At 39.7% G+C, this 17,389-nt stretch overlaps 1 protein-coding gene across 1 annotated transcript in view; it reads left to right on the top strand.

Annotated features, from left to right (window-relative positions):
* CRYBG1 (crystallin beta-gamma domain containing 1) overlaps window positions 1–17,389 on the top strand; it is a 98,158-nt gene that overhangs the window by 17,412 nt on the left and 63,357 nt on the right. The window contains exon 2 of the mRNA XM_005426596.2: window positions 16,119–16,248. Coding sequence (XP_005426653.2) covers window positions 16,213–16,248 — 36 coding nt within the window. The 5' untranslated portion in view covers window positions 16,119–16,212. The remainder of the gene's footprint in view (window positions 1–16,118; window positions 16,249–17,389) is intronic.

The raw sequence follows: 17,389 nt of genomic DNA, 5'->3' as shown, positions 1-17,389 counted from the left end.
TAATTCCACCAGCAGGCCAGTGCCCATCCAGTGTCTGAGCAGCAGCTACTTTGGAAAACCATCACAAAACCAGAGTTTGTATTGGTGAGCATGATGTTACATGCTGTGGAATATCCGTCCTTTTGATCAGTTTGGGTCAGCTGTTCCCTCCCAGCCCACTTGCTGGGGAGAATGTACGAGAAATTGATAAACCCTTGGTGCTCTACAAGCTCTGTCCAGCAGCAGCTGAAACTTTGATGTGGTGGGGTTTCTTTTTGTTTGTTTGTTTTGATCTAAAATAGAGCACCATATGATGTGCTCTGAAGAAGATTAACTCCATTCCAGCCAGACCCAGTGCACACCCTTAGGTGCTTATTCATAGTTAATGATTTGTTATTCACTGAAATATTTATTGTATCACTTTGTGTTTGGAAAAATTGATGGAAGAACCTTGGTAGTTACACATGTGGTGAGTTTTATGCCCGTAGAAAATCTGGAAGACAGAGGAGAAAAGAACCAACTGTGACTTGGAAGATGAGAAAAGTCACTATGAAATAATCTAGGTTGCCAAAAAAATGAATATTTTCTTATATAAAGCTGATGAACAGTACTGTTTTATACCTTCATCTTTAAAACCTACACAGGATCTTTAATGTAGGAATTGCAAAATTAATAAAGGAAGTTTAAAGCTGATATTTCTTAAAGGAATTTAAAAATGACATTGTATTTTGAAAGCTCTTGAAATGAACTGCCTGGGGTGCACATGAGGTCAGAGCTGCAGCTTAGTTTTAGAAAAGTCCTTGATAATTTTTACAAATTAAAACATTTGTAGTTAGTAAGCTTAGAGCAAGGAAAAATAAATCCTAGACTTCAGAGCTTAATAATACTGCCTAGGAAAGACAGGAAAGGCCGTTTTTGCCCAATATTTTTATCACATAATTAGAGAAAACTTTGCCCTACTTTGTTTACAAAATAAACTAAATAGTGTCTTTTTAATGCTTTAATGAAATACAGATTTGCACATCTAACATTATTTCACTGTCTAAACTTTTATTGTATAAGTTTTCTTTCTTCCTTGTAGGCTTTATTTTTGAATACTTGTTGTTGAACTTCTGTGTTTATATTTCTTAATCCATGCAAGCATGAATTTGGACACAAATCCATGTCCAAGCAAATAGCTGATCATATCTTACCACAGTGTGACATTCCCTGCTGCCCTGCATTACTTAGGTAGTAGAGAAATATTATCACTGGTACATCTGCTGCCCTGGAGGTTACTAGAAATGTCACTCTTGTCCCCTGATCTTGATTTGAAAGACCATAGTGGTGCAGATGTTGTGTCCATCTTGGATGGCTCCCAGGAGCTCGCTGATGTCCTCTCTCAGTGGCTTTGGTGTGCACACCAGCTGCTTTGTGGTGTTGGTGCCTCCTGCCACAAGTTTTCCCTGGCAGGTGCTGGGTCTTGGTGGTGACAAATCTGATGAAGCAGCTGCTGGGCAGAAACTGTTCGGATAATTGCAGATGTTTCAGTGTAATTGTGTCTCCTCCCTTCCTTCTTACTGGACATACCAAGTTTTTGGTACAGCACTTACCACAGTCTTACCTCAGTGAGATTCTCAGCATAATTGCAGTGCAAATAGTACCTCCTTTTTTTTACCTCTTACTCTTTTTTACCGCTTACTCTTTTTTTTTGCTTTAATGCAGTTTACCTGTTTATTACATTGTATTACTTAGTGTTTGAGTTTGAATTTTTACATGGCACCTACATAAAACAAGTGCGACAGAAAACAACAAATTGCAAAATCACTGCAGACAGTTTTTTAATGTTTATACAAATTAATTTTTCCTGAAACTTCTTTCCTTTTCCTCCAAGAAGAAGAAATACATGATTTAAAAAATGGCTTGAGGAGTCCTTCTTCTGTTAATTGTTGAAGAAGTCCTCACATTCCTTCATCTCTCATACTTTTAGAAGTGTTTTACTTCTTCCACTCTGATTTCTTTATGTCTCATATGCTCGAACAGTCTTATTATTTACATCTGCTCAACAATCTGTCCTAAATATGTTTATTTTGGTTAGTTTTGCTCCCTTTTATGCTGCTCTGCTGTCCTTTAATCTAGCCCAAATTACAATTTAATAATAAAGGTGAAGGTTGAGGAGGACAGACAGTTCTAGTTCAAAAAGTTAGCTGTAAAACAAAACCCTTTGGTTCTCTTGCATCTTCTGGTGTTGCAGTCCAAAAAATTCTAGATTTTTCTGGGTTCAGCTGGCCCAGACTTTCAAGGGCAACTCTGCTTTCATGTCCCTGTGTACAGAGTGCAGTGCAGAACTGCTGCTGCATGTGGCTTACGAAGCCAAGGGGGAACTGAGGCTTTTCTTTAATGAAAACTGTGTGCCTTTTTACTAGGGATGAGAAGAGCCTTTCAACAGAAGGAGTTTAATAACTGCCTGATGAAGTTCCAATAGCAAAACTGGCTTCTGAGCCAACTCTGAGTATTTGCCTAGTAGAGCACTAAAAAAGAATTACTAAGGACATAGAACCAAGCAAAACAAAAGCAGAGTATAACATAAGCAGTTTGGTTTGCCCCTTCTTGTATTTATCTTCTAGAGGGTTTCCATCTTTTCTTTTCCACCACAACTGCTTTTATTAATTTGTTTTGTGACAATTAACAGAGGGACACATTTGGCTATACCAGCTATACCTTAGCAAATTTTAAGTTAGGAGACTGACATTTCATTTTAACCTATTTTGTGAGTTCTGATCAATACTGGGAGGATAAAAATGGATTTGGGGTAATATTTACCTTATACAGATGTATGTGGTAAGAAAATAAACTTTCAGTGAATGAGCTGGTTTCACACTCATAGTAAGATGGGTGTGTAAACTAAAGGTTGTTAATTTTAGATTTTTGGGCTGAAATTTGTAAAGCTTGAGTTGTGTTTATTGTTTCCATTTTCACTACTCTTCTGACACATCCTTAAGGAAGAGGAGTATTGGGAATAGTTGTGTAAGTTATTTTGAGCAACTGAACTTACCTCATTACCTGAGAAGGATATGGGGTCTTGCTTCCAGGTACAGCCACTGTTGTTCTGAAGTTCCTAAAAATGTTATTGCATGTTTTAATTAGTGAGAGCTGAGTTATTAAAATTATGTTGAACTAACTCTCATTAGGGAAACCAAGACTTCAGTGTCCTCTTGTTTCTGTAGCTCCTGGTTTTTTTTTTCCTATTAGTTAATGGAAACATTAATAGAAAATGGTGTTTCATTTACTTTTTAATGTTAAAGACTTGTAATTAACAGACAGACCAGGCTACAGTGCTGCCTTCTGATAGAAACAGATCAGTTGATGTCTTTCAGTAAGTCCATTTCTTTAAAATGCTTCTGCAAAAGCATGCAATTTTATTTTTACATCTACAATTTACTGTTTTATAACATTTGAACTAATGAAACTATCTATCTCAAAAATAAATGTCAAATATTTAGGAATTATTTGTCATCCTTGGTTATCTCTTCCTGATCCTTGACTTCCTTGAAGTTGGTATTGTCACATTTGAAGGCAGAACAATGTACAGTTCTGCATTATGGTTAGTGGATATCCTTGACAGAGATTTCAGGGTCTGTATCTTTGCCAGAAGAAATTTTGCAGTCCAAAAGGTCTGCTTCCAGGCTGCATCTTCAAGTGTGCATTTACTGCACACAGATTTCTAGAGAAGGCTTTTAGAATGCTTGAAGGTTTGGGTTTGGAGGCTGGGTCCAAAGATTTGAACTCGTCCCTTGTTTCACTGTGCATGTAATATGCAATGAAAACATGACAGCTTTCTTTTCCCTTGCATAACTGATTCTAGTAAGAGAGTCTTGATTACCTCAGTTGTTTACTCATTCTCCCTTTTGGAGATTACTTACGGTTTTGGAAAGGAATCTGTGGCTTCTTTAGCTGTGGGAATATTGCTAAGAAAGGAGGGGTTTACATTATGCTTTGAAAAATCACCAAGACAAAATACGTTGCTGTCTCAGACTGAGTATCAAAAATGTTTTTCCCCCAGATCCTGAGGCTTTATCTGTGGGAGATTCTGATTTCTTGTCCCTTGTGAATGAGTTGCCCCATCTGGGTCACAATGATGAGATAAATGCCTTGTTAAACTGGTTCTAACCCTCAGAGGGTTGAAAGTAGGCAAATGCAGAAATTAAAATAGAAGGTTTTAGCAGGTAACTACAGAGTTGCAGGCAGATGACTCTGTAGTCAGCTATTGTAAATAGGACATCCTAAATGACTTAAGTCAGTCTTTGAACTGGCTCCAGAACGACTTGCATTTCATGTGTAAAGTCCAAGGCTCATAATACATTTGTACCACATGATGCTTTAGGATAAAGTTTACTGTGTGAACTGTTTTAAAATTAAAATGTGATTGAAATGGTAGTAGAATTATTTTTTGTGATTTGAGATGTTTACTTAATTACTCTTTGTACTCAACTGTCAATTAGACGTCTTGCATAAGACCCAGAGCCAAAGTGAGCTGCTCAACCTACTGAGACACTGGGATGGTACAAACACCTTTGGTTCCAAAAGAACACCAAAAAACTGCGTGGAGCTTTTGGGTTTTTGTTTGTTTTTAAATGGTCATGTGGACATTTTAAAACGCGAAGCTTTCAGCAGCTTGCACATGGAGAGCCCATAAAGCGTCAGAGTCCCTTGGATGGTGTCCACACACACTTGAACAATGCGGTTTGTCACTGAGTGCTGCACTGAAACAATTCATTTCTTGATGACAAAGAGCTGAAGCATGACATTCACTGCAATGAAAATTCCTTCCTTCAGCGAGCAGCACGGAGGATGCTCCTGCGCCATGCACACCAGCTCAGGTACACGTAAGGATATGTGATGCTGTAGCTGCAGGCTATTAAGAGCGAGTTCACTCTCTTAAGTTTTTATTCTTAAATCAGCTTCAAACACTACCATAGTTATCTTACAGTTTTATAGATAGCATCTTTAAATAAAGATAAGGGAGATGATATAAAAATTTGCTTGTCATATGGAGAGGGAGCTTTCATTAATTATAGACTTGACCCAAACAGAAGAGTAGGTGTGGCTGAAAGTTAATGCTTGTGGTGGACAAATCAAACTTGTTTTCACGCAGAAGTTCATGTGCATTGAGATTATCCACCTCTGCTCTGGATGTTTGTTAAATCTAAGAGACAAGATAAATTTATTTCTTTTATAGAGGCGTGGCCACAGATAGTGCTGGAGATAGAAATAGTTTGTTGTAACCAGCTTCCTCAAAGTTAAGAGTTTATTTAGTTTCTTCTGAAGATTTTTCTTTACATGTAATGATTCTATTATAGGAGCACATTGTTTTTACTCATCACAAAGTCTGTGCCTGGTTTACTGTGTTCAGAACTGCTTGGCAGGCTCCAGCTCAGACATTTAATATAATTAACACGAAGGTGTTTCCTGCTTGGGAGGTATTTAAGCATTCTAGGATGATCAAGCATTGAGGCTGGAAGATGAGCTGTTCAAAACCAATAGTTGAAGGCCTTGTAGATTAGTAATCCAGAAGAGAGCTGTTAATGAACAGAGTGGAAGCAACATTAAGTAAGTGTACTGAATTGTAACAAAATGTTCATCATTTTAAATAACAAAGCCTTACACAAAATTAACTGGGCTGTCAGTGTCCCAGTTAAAAAAATATTCTCCCTAGTTTGTCTGCACCTCCTTTCCCAGGAGCCTCCCATTTTCATTTTTCATTTCCCCCTCTCTTCTCTTCTTTGAATCCTTTCTTTTTTCCTCTCTCACTGCCTGCAAGATCACTTTTGGTAGCTGTGGAAAAGAGAAGGGAGTGAAACAGGAGAGTGGTAAATGGATTTGACAACAGGCAAAAATACTGTCAGGAGACAAGTCATTCCTCAAAAGGTGAAGCAAAACAAACTCTGAAGGTGAAGCCCGTGGTCTTCTGGCTCTGTAAAGATGCAGAGATGCAGGTAGGCTGCCTTCAGTGAGCTTGTATCCAGAAGGAATCCTGAATTCTGCTGCTATTTACTCGGTAAGCTAGTCCTTCTGAAGAAGCCAATATGACTTCAAAGAAGCACTTCGTAGTGTAAATCCATGTTGTGATGTCTGTTTGAGCTGGCAGAAAGCCTGAACTCTGTGGAGGTATGTAGAAAACCCATCCACATCCATGTATTTATTTTGATGTGCAACTTTTGACAATGAAAATAACTGTATTAATAGCATTTAAAGGAATGTGAGAATGAAGAACTCTGATGATAATTGGTGGGGCTGTGGGATATGCTGTGAAATGGGATCTTACATTGGTGCTGTGCTAGAGTTTGGGACAAAAATCACTTTCTGTGATGCATCTGTGACTGCAATTTATATAAGTTTTGAGTTGCCTTTTCCTCTTCTCTATTGTTATTTTGTTGAAAGCTCTAATACTTTTCAAGACTTCCCTGAACTACTTCTTCTGCTGGTCACATGACTAGAAAAGCCATATGAAGTATGATGATAGATTTTTACAAGTTGTATCTAAAAAGATGTCTGTGTTAAGCATTTTAAAATTGTTTTCATAAATGTAACTGTACATACACATAAAAGATGAAGGTTGTTTGCTCCAAGACATGGGAGTCATGGACCTGGCCCATTAAACATTCTCATAAATTGTGATTCAGTATTGTCATCTCTTAAGGAATGATGCTTCACTCAGATACTCCATATTGAAATACACATGGAATTTAAATGAAAGCAATTAATCTAGGATTTATATTGAAATCTCTGCAGATGTGTGTTTTCAGGCAAATGAGAAAATCCATAGTGATAACTTTTGCAATAAAATTATAATTACTTAAAGCCTGAAATAATAAAGTCTATTATTAAGTCTGGAAGCAACAAAATGTCTCATATTACACAAGCTGACTTGTCTAAGTATAATTCTATGTTTTCCTGCTAGTTCTTACTGAATTTGTCATTTCAATTCAATTCTCCATTCCTGACATCAAAAAGAAGTTGTTTAATCATTTTAGTAAATTGTTCTTTCTTTCTTCTTAAAACTCAGTAAAATTTTAATGGCCAGTTTTCAAAGCTGAATTTACAAAGCTAAGTCTACATTCTTAATTGGTGCCTTTCTAGTGCCACTTTAAAAAACAAAAATTATTGCTTTTTTTCTGCAGCATGTTTGTAACTGTAGGTTACCTAGGTATTTAGACTGTTGATATTCAGAAGTGACATAATAAATCTACATTAATGCAATTTGTAATCACAAATCTCCAGTGAACATAAGCTGCTGTGTTATTTTGTGAGCAAACGGTGGCTCAGCACCTTGTTGCCAAAAGTCTGAGTTTCAATTGGGCTCAGCATAATTGATGCAAATGTGGAATGGCTGGTACCACACTAGATGCTTGTCTTTGTTCTAGACAGTGGGCTAATTTAGCTCATGAAATCAACTCATTTTTGGTGAGTTCCTTTGCTGAAATTGCAGGGTGTGGTTTATGAAGATTTTGATGCATAGATAAATGGATGAGTTTATGCAGCACCAGCCAAACCTCACAAGTCCTGGTTGCATCTCATTCATTTGGCCTTTTCTTCACTCTCAAGCTGTGCTGCAAGGGGCTCACCCTCATGCTGGGCTCAGGAACATACACAGGGTCTCCTCACTGGCCCAATGGGTGTAGTGGAGGGCATTAGGCTGCTGAAAGGCCATGGGATCTTCTGGGATCTCGTGCTGAAGGGGCCCTTCCTGTGAGCTGCAGTCCCCATCCGCAGCCTGGAGCTGTGGTCATTCATTTCCCTGTGGCAGGTGTGTCCCCAGCACGAGACCTAGCACTCAGGTGTGTGTAACAGTGCATCCCTCCCTCCCTGCTGCCTCTGTGCCCATCTGGCACAGCCTTTCCTGCCTTTGGACAGTGGGAACTTGAGAGCCTTATTTTGGTGTATGCAAACCTGTTTTATCCCTTCTTGTGGGCAGAAACGTTCTTCCCAAGAATTAAAGACTTTCCTACTTGTTGCTGGAATTGCACTGTATTTAGAGTTGCGCAGATGAATTGGACTTATTCTAAGTTCCATTTTGTTTCCACTAAAGTGGAACTTTAGTCCAAGGCAGATTACAACATACTCAAAATAAACTTTAAAGAGCACAGACCTTGCTGATTTTTTTTCAACTATCACTTTGAACCACAATGCTTAAACTCACATAAAAGAGCAGGTGGGGAAATGCTGCCAGTGTGAGTCTGGATGTTCAAAAGCATTTTCATGTCCCTGAATTTGTAAACACCCTTCTGTATCTCCCAATGTAGCTACAGAAAGTAGGAAAATGATGCAGTAACGTGATGTTTCTGTTCCTTAAGTCATGGTGAGTCAATATGAACAAAGAAGACAAGCATCATGTGTTTAAAGAAATGAGTGATGCTGGCTTTTTGTCTCCTCAGTCAAACTGCTTCATCTGGTTCTTTGAGCTTCTTACTATATAAAATGAGATATTACCTGTGTTAGGTAACTCAATGTGATGATTATTGTTTATACAATGCTTTAAAGCTAGGCCAGAGTATAAATATCAAGATGAGCTTTTCATTGAGATAGTCCAGTGCAGCATAGTTACAATTGACCTAGGGGCAGGGATATTATTAGTTCATTGCCCACCAAAACTGGAATTTAACTTTTCTTGGGCTTGCTGGATGCTACTGTAATATTAGACATGATTTGTTTTATATTACTACAAAGCAACAAAGTTCATTATATATTTTCTCTGGCACAACTGTCAAAACAATTTCATAGGCTATCAAAAGTTGCCCATACTTACACATATCCAAGGAATCAGGTTTCCCTTGACAGGTTTCTCTGTACAGATTCATTTTTTCCCAAAAGTTAGGAGTTGAAAAATTGCAGCAGAAAATTCCAGGAATATTTTACAAAGCAAATTTTTAGTAACCAACTTTAGCTGTCTCCCAAACATGGCTGTGTACATGAAGCTGATGTAATGTCAACACTTGGCTGTGGGAGGAATGGAGTATTATTGAAGGCATCATGGGTTTGTTGAGGCACACCTGGCATCTATGTAGAGGTGCCACCCAGTGGCTGGATGATAATAACGAGCTTTTCTGATGAATTAAAAAAAAAGACCAAAAAAAGGGAAAAAAAACTACTTAAGGGAATACATCTTATATTAATGTTGTACTAAGTTTTGGGATTTTTTTTAAACATCACTATCAGCACAGGGAGTTCAGTTTCACAAAAAGTAGTAACTGACAAAATTTGTTAATGGTCTTCAAATTACAGAATAAAAAATGAGCTTCAGTAATTTGAATAGTCTCTGAGTGATGAAATGACAAAATGTATTTCTCCTTTGAAATGAGGTTTTAGAAAGTGGATCGGTACATGTTCCAGTTATTTTGTACCAAACTAAAGTTTTGTTTGTTGTTAAATTGTGATTTTTCCTGTGCAAGTGAGGGCTGGAAATACAACTAGAGGGGAGTGATTGTTTGTGGTAGGTATTAACTGAAGTTTGTGATGTATCTCCTCATAGGAGCATCAATACAGAATGATAGTAACCTGGTTTGTAGATATAAAAAGTGAGTTGCTGTGAAGATACTTAAGATACAAAGATACTTAAGACAGCAAGATACAAAATTAAGTCTATTACAGTTAATTCCATAGTTGAGAACATCAGGAAGCAAAATAGTGAAAGGGTGAATGAGCATCTGGCAGAAGCCTGGTATGGGTAAAACTCTATGCTACTATTCATTAATATTTTAGCGAGTTATATAATGACAGATTTCTGGGCAGCTAACTACATCATTCATTAAATTTCCAGATTATTTAGCAGATAACCTTATAATTCAACTTTGTAGTTGGGTTTTATAATCCATCTTTCTGAAGCATCTTTACTGGATTTTTTTCCTAGTTAAAGGAGGTGCTAAAAAAGTTTAAATGTATTTAATAATTGCAGTAATTTCTATGACAGAGGGGCTTTTTGATTTTGTAAAACGGAAGAAGATGAGTTGGAATAAGAAACCAGAAGCTGCTTGAATTCAGTGTATTAAAGACTTGGCAGAGCAGCACTGTGTCTGTGTTAGCACTCAGAAAAACATGTTTTGAAGGCCTAATGACTGTAGCATTTCCAGCTGCATGCTGTTTGAAGTGCAGGAAAGCCAGAAGCTTGGAACCATTTCATCTCATGATGAACTTGCTCAGAGCTTCAACAAACTGCCAAATGCAAACAAATACATTTAATAACCTGAAATTAATATATTGTACTGGGAAGGCGGTAGAAAGAAAAAACAAATACACGTAGGAATGGAAGTGGACAACAAGTACGACAAGTTTGTGGTGTGAGAGTGGCTCAGAAGAGCTCTGTGCAGTCTTTGTGTGAGCAAATATATCGTGGAACAAAGCAACGAGGCAGCAGACCTGCTCTTTGTGGTTTTGTGTGAGTCGAGCAGGGACATTGAGTGCAGCTCTGGACACATCTTTGCTGGAGAGGTCTTGTCAGAAGGAAACAGAGAGGAGAACATGGGAATTCCTTTACAGAATGGGAAGATGATGCTAAATAATGGTTGTGAGTGAGAGATACAGGTGTGCGAGTATTTAAATGGTGTGAATTTGCCAAACAAAGGAAGGAATGATTTAGGCTGAATTAGTAAGGCAGAGTGGAGTAACTATAACAAAGGGTACTTTTAGGTGAGGTATTAACCCTGTTATTAAGACATATGAGAAAACACCTTGAAGTAAGCCAGTAGGAATGCTTCTGTGCTGACAAGATGTGACCTAAGGTAGTTTAAACAGACTTTTCTATCTCTAGGATCTAGAACAGTGGAGGCAGAAAGGTAAAACTCAATTCACCTGTGAATCTGAAGCCTGGCCATTAGATGGCAGGGTGCTGGCAGAAGAGGGTATGTGCCTCCCCGCCACTTCTCAGTGCCATGCCCAAGGAGGAGCTCTGAGCCATTCATCAGTCCCAAGGCCTGGGAGAAGTTTGAAATGCTCAGTTTCCATATGAAAATCACACACACACATCCTGTCACTCCCACAACAGAAGGACATGCAGTACATGTCCCCCAAGCATATGTCTGTTCAAAGACGTGTGTCTGCTCCAGATTTCCACCCCTTGAAACTCTGTGTGAGTAGGTAGGTGTGTGCAAGAGGTGTCCCGGCATAGCAACCATTTTGTATAACAGAGCTGAAGTTGGCTCTTCTGTTCTATGACCAGGGACACAGAAATGGGATTGCTGAGGCAGTGGGAAGAGATGATATAGATGTGGTAAGTAGCTTGCTGCAGACTGTTCAGGGAGTCCACATACTGGTTCTGTGGAAAAGATGACAGAAAGAATAACAAGCAGTAGCTTTGTATGGAAAACTTCAGCCCAGAGCAAGCTGTTTGAAATGCTCAAAATATATTAAGGCTGTAACGACAGCAACTCAAATAATGCACAATTAAAAAACCCTTGTTTAAAACAGCCTACACGGCTAAAGGATCTGCCCCAAGGAGTGATCCTTATGGATGCATCCGCTCCTCTTTTGTCTCTGGAGCGAACTGTTTGTGTTTGTGCTGCCTAACATTTGACCTGGGTCCGATGCCCCCATGGCTCTAAGATCGTAATTATATTTTTGTGGCTTCAGTTCAAAGTGTTTGAAGTAATGTGAAGGTTGCTTTACTGCCTGCAAGACTGGTGTTTTCATAGCATTATGCCAAAAGTATGCTGCATGCTGTGGGGTGTGGGGCACACAGAGGCTGTCTGAGGACAAGAGGCTGGTTGGGATGGTGGAGAGGAGGAGAAGCCACTATTGGTCCAGTCCTATCCTTGCTGTGACATCCTCAGGGCAGTCTGTCCACAGAGCTGGAAAAGCCTTGGCTTTTCCTCAGAGAGAAGCAGTCGGTCTCCCGCAGAAGAGAGTCCAAGCACACGGTGCTGCATGTGTGGTACGGCTGACAAGGGCACCAGGACCAGGGAATGAAGCAGGGAAGTAAATTATTTGTTGGCATAGGTGCATCTGTCATAGTCATGAGCACTGAGGTGGTGGATGAACCAGAGAAATGCCCCTTACTGCTCTTCATATGGTTCTGTGTTTTGTAGTCAGTCATTTTGCTGATCAAATTGATATTTGCTGCTCCCAGGGAAAAATTCTAGTCCTGATATGGTGTGGGAGGGGGAAGACTGGGTAGAGGATCTGAATAAACAAACAAAAAAAATATCTTTCCATTGTAATCAAGTTGCTCTTGCTCATGCATGCTCTCTCTTAAAAAATGATCTCATACTGTGTTGATTGAAAAGTGGGAATTAATAGGCAAGAACAATATACTGGATACAGACTGCAGAAAAACAGCAGATGGGAGATGGATTGCAGGGCTGAATATGATGGATTATGAGGGAAGCCATGTCTGTAAAATTTATGAGGATGCTAGTTTAGTAAGCATTGCTAGGTTAAAATGTATGGCAACCCACTCTCTTCTTCTTTTTGTTAGTGAGTTGTTTGCTCATTGCTCCTACATTGTCTTTACATATTTTTATCTATAAGCTATTTCCCTTCAAAATTATTTGCAATTGTTATATTTCAAGTCAATATGTTAAGATAGTTAATAAGATAACATTGTGTTGCTACTAAGGATTAAGGCATGGACAGGTAAGAGTGATGGGGCCAAACTGTGTGGTCCGCAGCATAGAGAGAGCACTGCCAGGTCGGGTCCCATCTGGTGGTTTCCTTTTCCAGTCGGTAGTTCTGCTGTAAATCAGGTAAAGAGAAGATGGATATACCTACAGAACTTCTCCTTCCTCCTTTTCATGCCTCATGCTCCCTCCAAAAGCTTGATAATTTCCAAGGCCTCCCTCTTTCTCTTTGCTTCACTGTAAAATTAGTTATTACTGTAACTAATAGCTGTATGAAATATGTGTGCTGGTTTTGGCTGGCATAGAGTTAATTTTCTTCATGGTAGCGGGTATGGGGGGTATGGTTTGGATTTGTGCTGGAAACAGCAGAGGTAACGTGGGGCTGTTGTAGTTACTGCTGAGCAAAATGTCGGGGAGGGTTTCATAACATGCTCAGTGTGTTGCAAGCACCTTCTCCCCCCAGAGCCTCAGGGCTCTGAGCAAGTGGGAATGGTTACACAAACATGCCTGGGTGAGAAAAGCAAGGGTGTGGGTTGACAGTGCCTCAGTTTCTCTATGGTGACTGTCCCCCCACCTGCCCTTGCCCCACAGTGAGTTTCTCTGCTGTGCATTGGGGTGAGTTACTCTGCATCTGGGCTGGAAGGAGAGAATTTGGCTGGGCAGCTGGGGCAGAGGAGGTGCAGCCCTGTGCCCTCACACCCTATCTTGCCCTCAGGAGCTTGTGTGCGTGCCCATGCCTTGGGGCGGGAAGCGTACTGCAGCGTTTCCCTGGAAAACTGCCCAGTGCCATAAAGTAAAACTTGGAGGCTCTGGTGAGCTCAGCTCGTCAGCAGATTGTTGGGAGGATAGACTTCAAACTGTGAAGAAATTCAAAGAGCACCTTTTCTCACCTGTTTGGAAATCTGGAGCTGGCTGTTTTCCCGTGCAACATCTTTGGGTTGAAACCTCCCAGGCTGCTTCTGTCAGCTCTGGTTTTTGGTGTGAAATTGTGTCCTTTAAAAAAAAAAGTGCCTGAAAGAATCAGTGCTCCTTCACTGCATTCTGAAAGCAGCAGCTTTCTGGCTACTCCATCGCAGACATGCCAGTGCCCTGAGGTCTAGTGGTGTCTCAGGGGCTGATGGCCATCAGGAGTGGGCACGTGGGACAAGGTGTGAGGACGTCCCCAAGGAGGCCCAGCCTTCATTGGTGGAAGGGAGCCAGCAGGTGCCTCCCAGGTGGATGTTGCTGGCTTGCCTGGGGACCAGCACAGCCCCCTTCTGGAGCAGGACAAAGGATATCCTGGTGAAATATCCTGTCTTCCTACCTAGGAAGTGTTTGCTTCCAGAGCTTCCTCTGGCTTCGTTTTGGCATTTGGCCAAAATGTGTTATTTTCTGACACAGGTTCACTGTGTATCACTTGGGGTGCAGATGCTTGTCCCAGCCCAGCAGCACCATGGCAAATGGTGGCCTCTTGCAGAGTGTCAGTGTCACCTCAACAGTTGACAGCTCTTCCATCCACTTCCCTTGGTGTGCCATTATTTTCCTCCTCCTCACCCTGACTTTTTATCCAGACTTCAGCCAAACACCTTCCTGGTCACCTGCCCATATCATGTCACTTGTTCCATTTCTCTGAGTGACAGGGTTGACAGTCCCCAGCCTACTGTTACTCCCTTCAGCAGTGTTGACCATAGGCAGGGTAGGTAGGGTGGCACAGGATCTTTCAGCACTACCTGAGCAGCTTTTTAATGTGACTTTTGAATTTTTTCACATGCAATGTGTGTGGAACCACCCCAAAAGCAAGCTCTATCAGGGGAGGTAGAACGTGAAAATCAAGATGGACAGCTCAAAGTCAGCTATGTCCTGGGGAAGGTAACCAGCTATTAAGAGTGATGCAGTTTCTTCCTTAGAAATAGGTAAATAAACAAAATAATTGCACATGTTTATTGGGATATGTGTTAAAATGTCAAAATATTTTCACCACAATTATGCAATAAACTGAATCACTTTATAAATATGCCTGAGGCTTTTCTGCTCACTTATTCACTCTTTGAAAACTCTATATGAAAGTCAGTTATAAAACTGAATTTGCAAATAAAGCTGTACAAACAGAGCTGGATTTGGGACAGTATGATGAGTCTGGAAAAGAAGCCTGTGGGAAAAAAGTAGTTTTGTTCCAACCAAAATGGAAAATATGTACATTTTGAGGACAAAACAGAAAAGAACATTTTGAAACTTATTTTTTTCTGTAAAGGCAAAATATTTGATGAGTGTATTTTTTCTGCCTAGAGATCTCTCAGTGTTTCAAACTGGGGTGAGTTCATTGGACGGTTGACAGTGAGGTGGTTGCCTGTGAGGCTCCACTTGCCCTTTGAAGAGAGGGTGGAGAATTGGGGCTTGTTCAGTTTTGGAGAGGAGGCAGCTTTGGGTGGTAATAGAGATAAACCCAGACTTTTCACCTGGTGGGAAGACAAGACAACAGCAAAAAGTTGATAAAGGAGAGATCCAGATTAGATGTAAGAGAAAACATTTTCACTGTTGTCCAGAGAGGTTGTGATTCTCCGCCCTTCCATATTTTCAAGAGTTGGTTGGGTGAAGTCCTGAGCAACCTGGAGTGTTCCCATAGCTGACCCTGCTTCAGGCAGGACATTGGACCAGAGACCTCCTGGGGTATATTCCAACCTAAATTGTCCTATGAAAAATTCAGTCCAATTTTGAAGTAAAAATATCAAAATACATACCATTTTTAAAAAGCTGCATTTTAACCAACTGTTGAATCATCTAAAGGACAAAAATATATAAACTATTATATTTATCAACCTTATAATAAAACTGTCTTCAGAGAATTCTGCATTCTTGCTACTTCGACTTTCAGACAGTGAAATGGAAGAGATTGTATAACTTGGTCAGTTTTTACTATTTTATTTCTCTCTTGAGAGGAGACTAAGTGAACTTTTTCACATCCTTTGGATTCAGAATTTGAAATTTACCACTGTGGAAAAAAAATAACCAAATTAGGTTCCTTAAGTTTTAGGACTGACTTGCTTAAAATGAATGTATTGCTTTAAAGATTGTATACGTCTATTGGGACAGCCTCTTCCCAAAAAGTGACTTGTTCCAAGAATTCAATTGATCCTTTACTGAGACCGCTTCCGGAAGGAAAGTGAACCGAACATGTGATGTAATGTGGAGCTGTAAACTCCAAATGTTGTAATCTGCTGTCTCTGAAGAGGTGGAGTGACAGGAGATAAGACGACTAATTTTTCTGCCTTGTGGCTCTGATGTGGTTATCCTGCTGAGTGTTGTATTTGGATTTTGGTTGTTTCATTATCAGGAGAAAGCTGACAAGTTAGTTTCAGAGAGCTAAAGCAGGTGGGATGAATTAATGTCTAAGAAGAGGAGCAAGTAGTTTAGCTAAAATAAAGTAGTAAACTTTGCAAGTACCAGAAGCCTGGAACCACTGCAACAGGAGAAAACATCTTAGTGTTTTGTCAGAAATACAGCAAACACTGACTCAGGCTTTATTTTTTTTTTTGCTAGGATGCATTAACTGAGCCATGTTTCCTTTCCTTGCAGGTACTATGATGTGTCAGGCAGACGCTGCACTGTTCAGGAGAACCAAACACCCTCAGTAATCTGCCCCCACTCTTACGCTCTCCCAGCGATATCAATGTCTACTGCCTCACTACCAGCAGCACTTAGAAAGGTAGGAGAAAACTAAATATATGTGTTTATATAAACGTAGATAAACACACATACATATGTCATGAAGGTGTCTACTCTGAAAACAGAATTTAACACAAGGTATAATTGTAATCTTCCTTTAAAAGGCCTGTGTTTGAAGTGCTGGAAAATTTTCAAATTAATAACATGTACGGAAATAAGGAACGTACATAATGACTTTAGCTGGCATGAAGAGACAAAAAAGAAAATGGCTCGAGGAGATCTTCCACATGCTCCCACAAACCATATGGCTTTTTCCTTTTGTTCATAAAACATATGTAAGCCAAAATAATCAAGGAGCAACACCTACATTTCTACAGTTCCCCACTTACCTCGTACTGTTTTTCTCCCAAATTTGCCCTAAACCAGGACACTTGGTAAGTTTTTTTCCCAGAGAAGGAGGAATGGCTACACATTTGTTTCTAGTGTTCATTTAGCTCATGTAGTGTTACTCATTTGCTTGGCAGCGCTATTACTGCATGGAAGCAAGCTAGGGAAAATGCTAATTACTCCTGTTCTAATGTGAGAACTTAATTTCAGATTGCAGACAAAGTTGTGCAATGCCATTCTTGTCTTTATTGTAATGTTTCCGTGGAGAGAGAAATACTATTTTTCCACATTAACAAAAGTATTCAGCAGGCCAGTAATTGAAAAAGTTTCTTTCTTCTTGGTTGTGAAACTAATATTCATCTGAATATATTTGATGAAGTCTTAAAATATTCTGTCTTTAAAACAAACACATTTATTTTTCAGTCTTCTCAAGCCAGCAAATCTCATCTACTAACTTCTGCATTTGGAAAACTCAGTGGTCTTTAACTGAATACACAAATAACACAAATCCCAAATATCCCTTCTGGTCTAATTCAGGATCTTAGTTCTATTGGTACTGTTGAAACATCCTACAAAATTATCTCAGTTCTTCACACAACAGCAAAATGGCACACTTACTGTGCTGGGATGACATTGCATTGTAGTAGAGCTAGCTGTGAAATTGGCTTCCCAACAGAAAAAATTGCTGTTCACCCTATTGCTGTCTTGTGTATTAGCTTCTTCCAGGGACTTCTAGAAAAGCAAGTAGATGTTGGATATTTTTCAGTGGAAAGAATAGGAGGGTTCAGCTGTTG

The sequence above is a fragment of the Geospiza fortis genome, unplaced genomic scaffold, assembly GCF_000277835.1.
Source record: "Geospiza fortis unplaced genomic scaffold, GeoFor_1.0 scaffold486, whole genome shotgun sequence".
Classification (NCBI taxonomy): domain Eukaryota; kingdom Metazoa; phylum Chordata; class Aves; order Passeriformes; family Thraupidae; genus Geospiza; species Geospiza fortis.
Note: the sequence above shows the minus strand (reverse complement) of the source record. Positions and strands in the feature narration are given on the sequence as shown.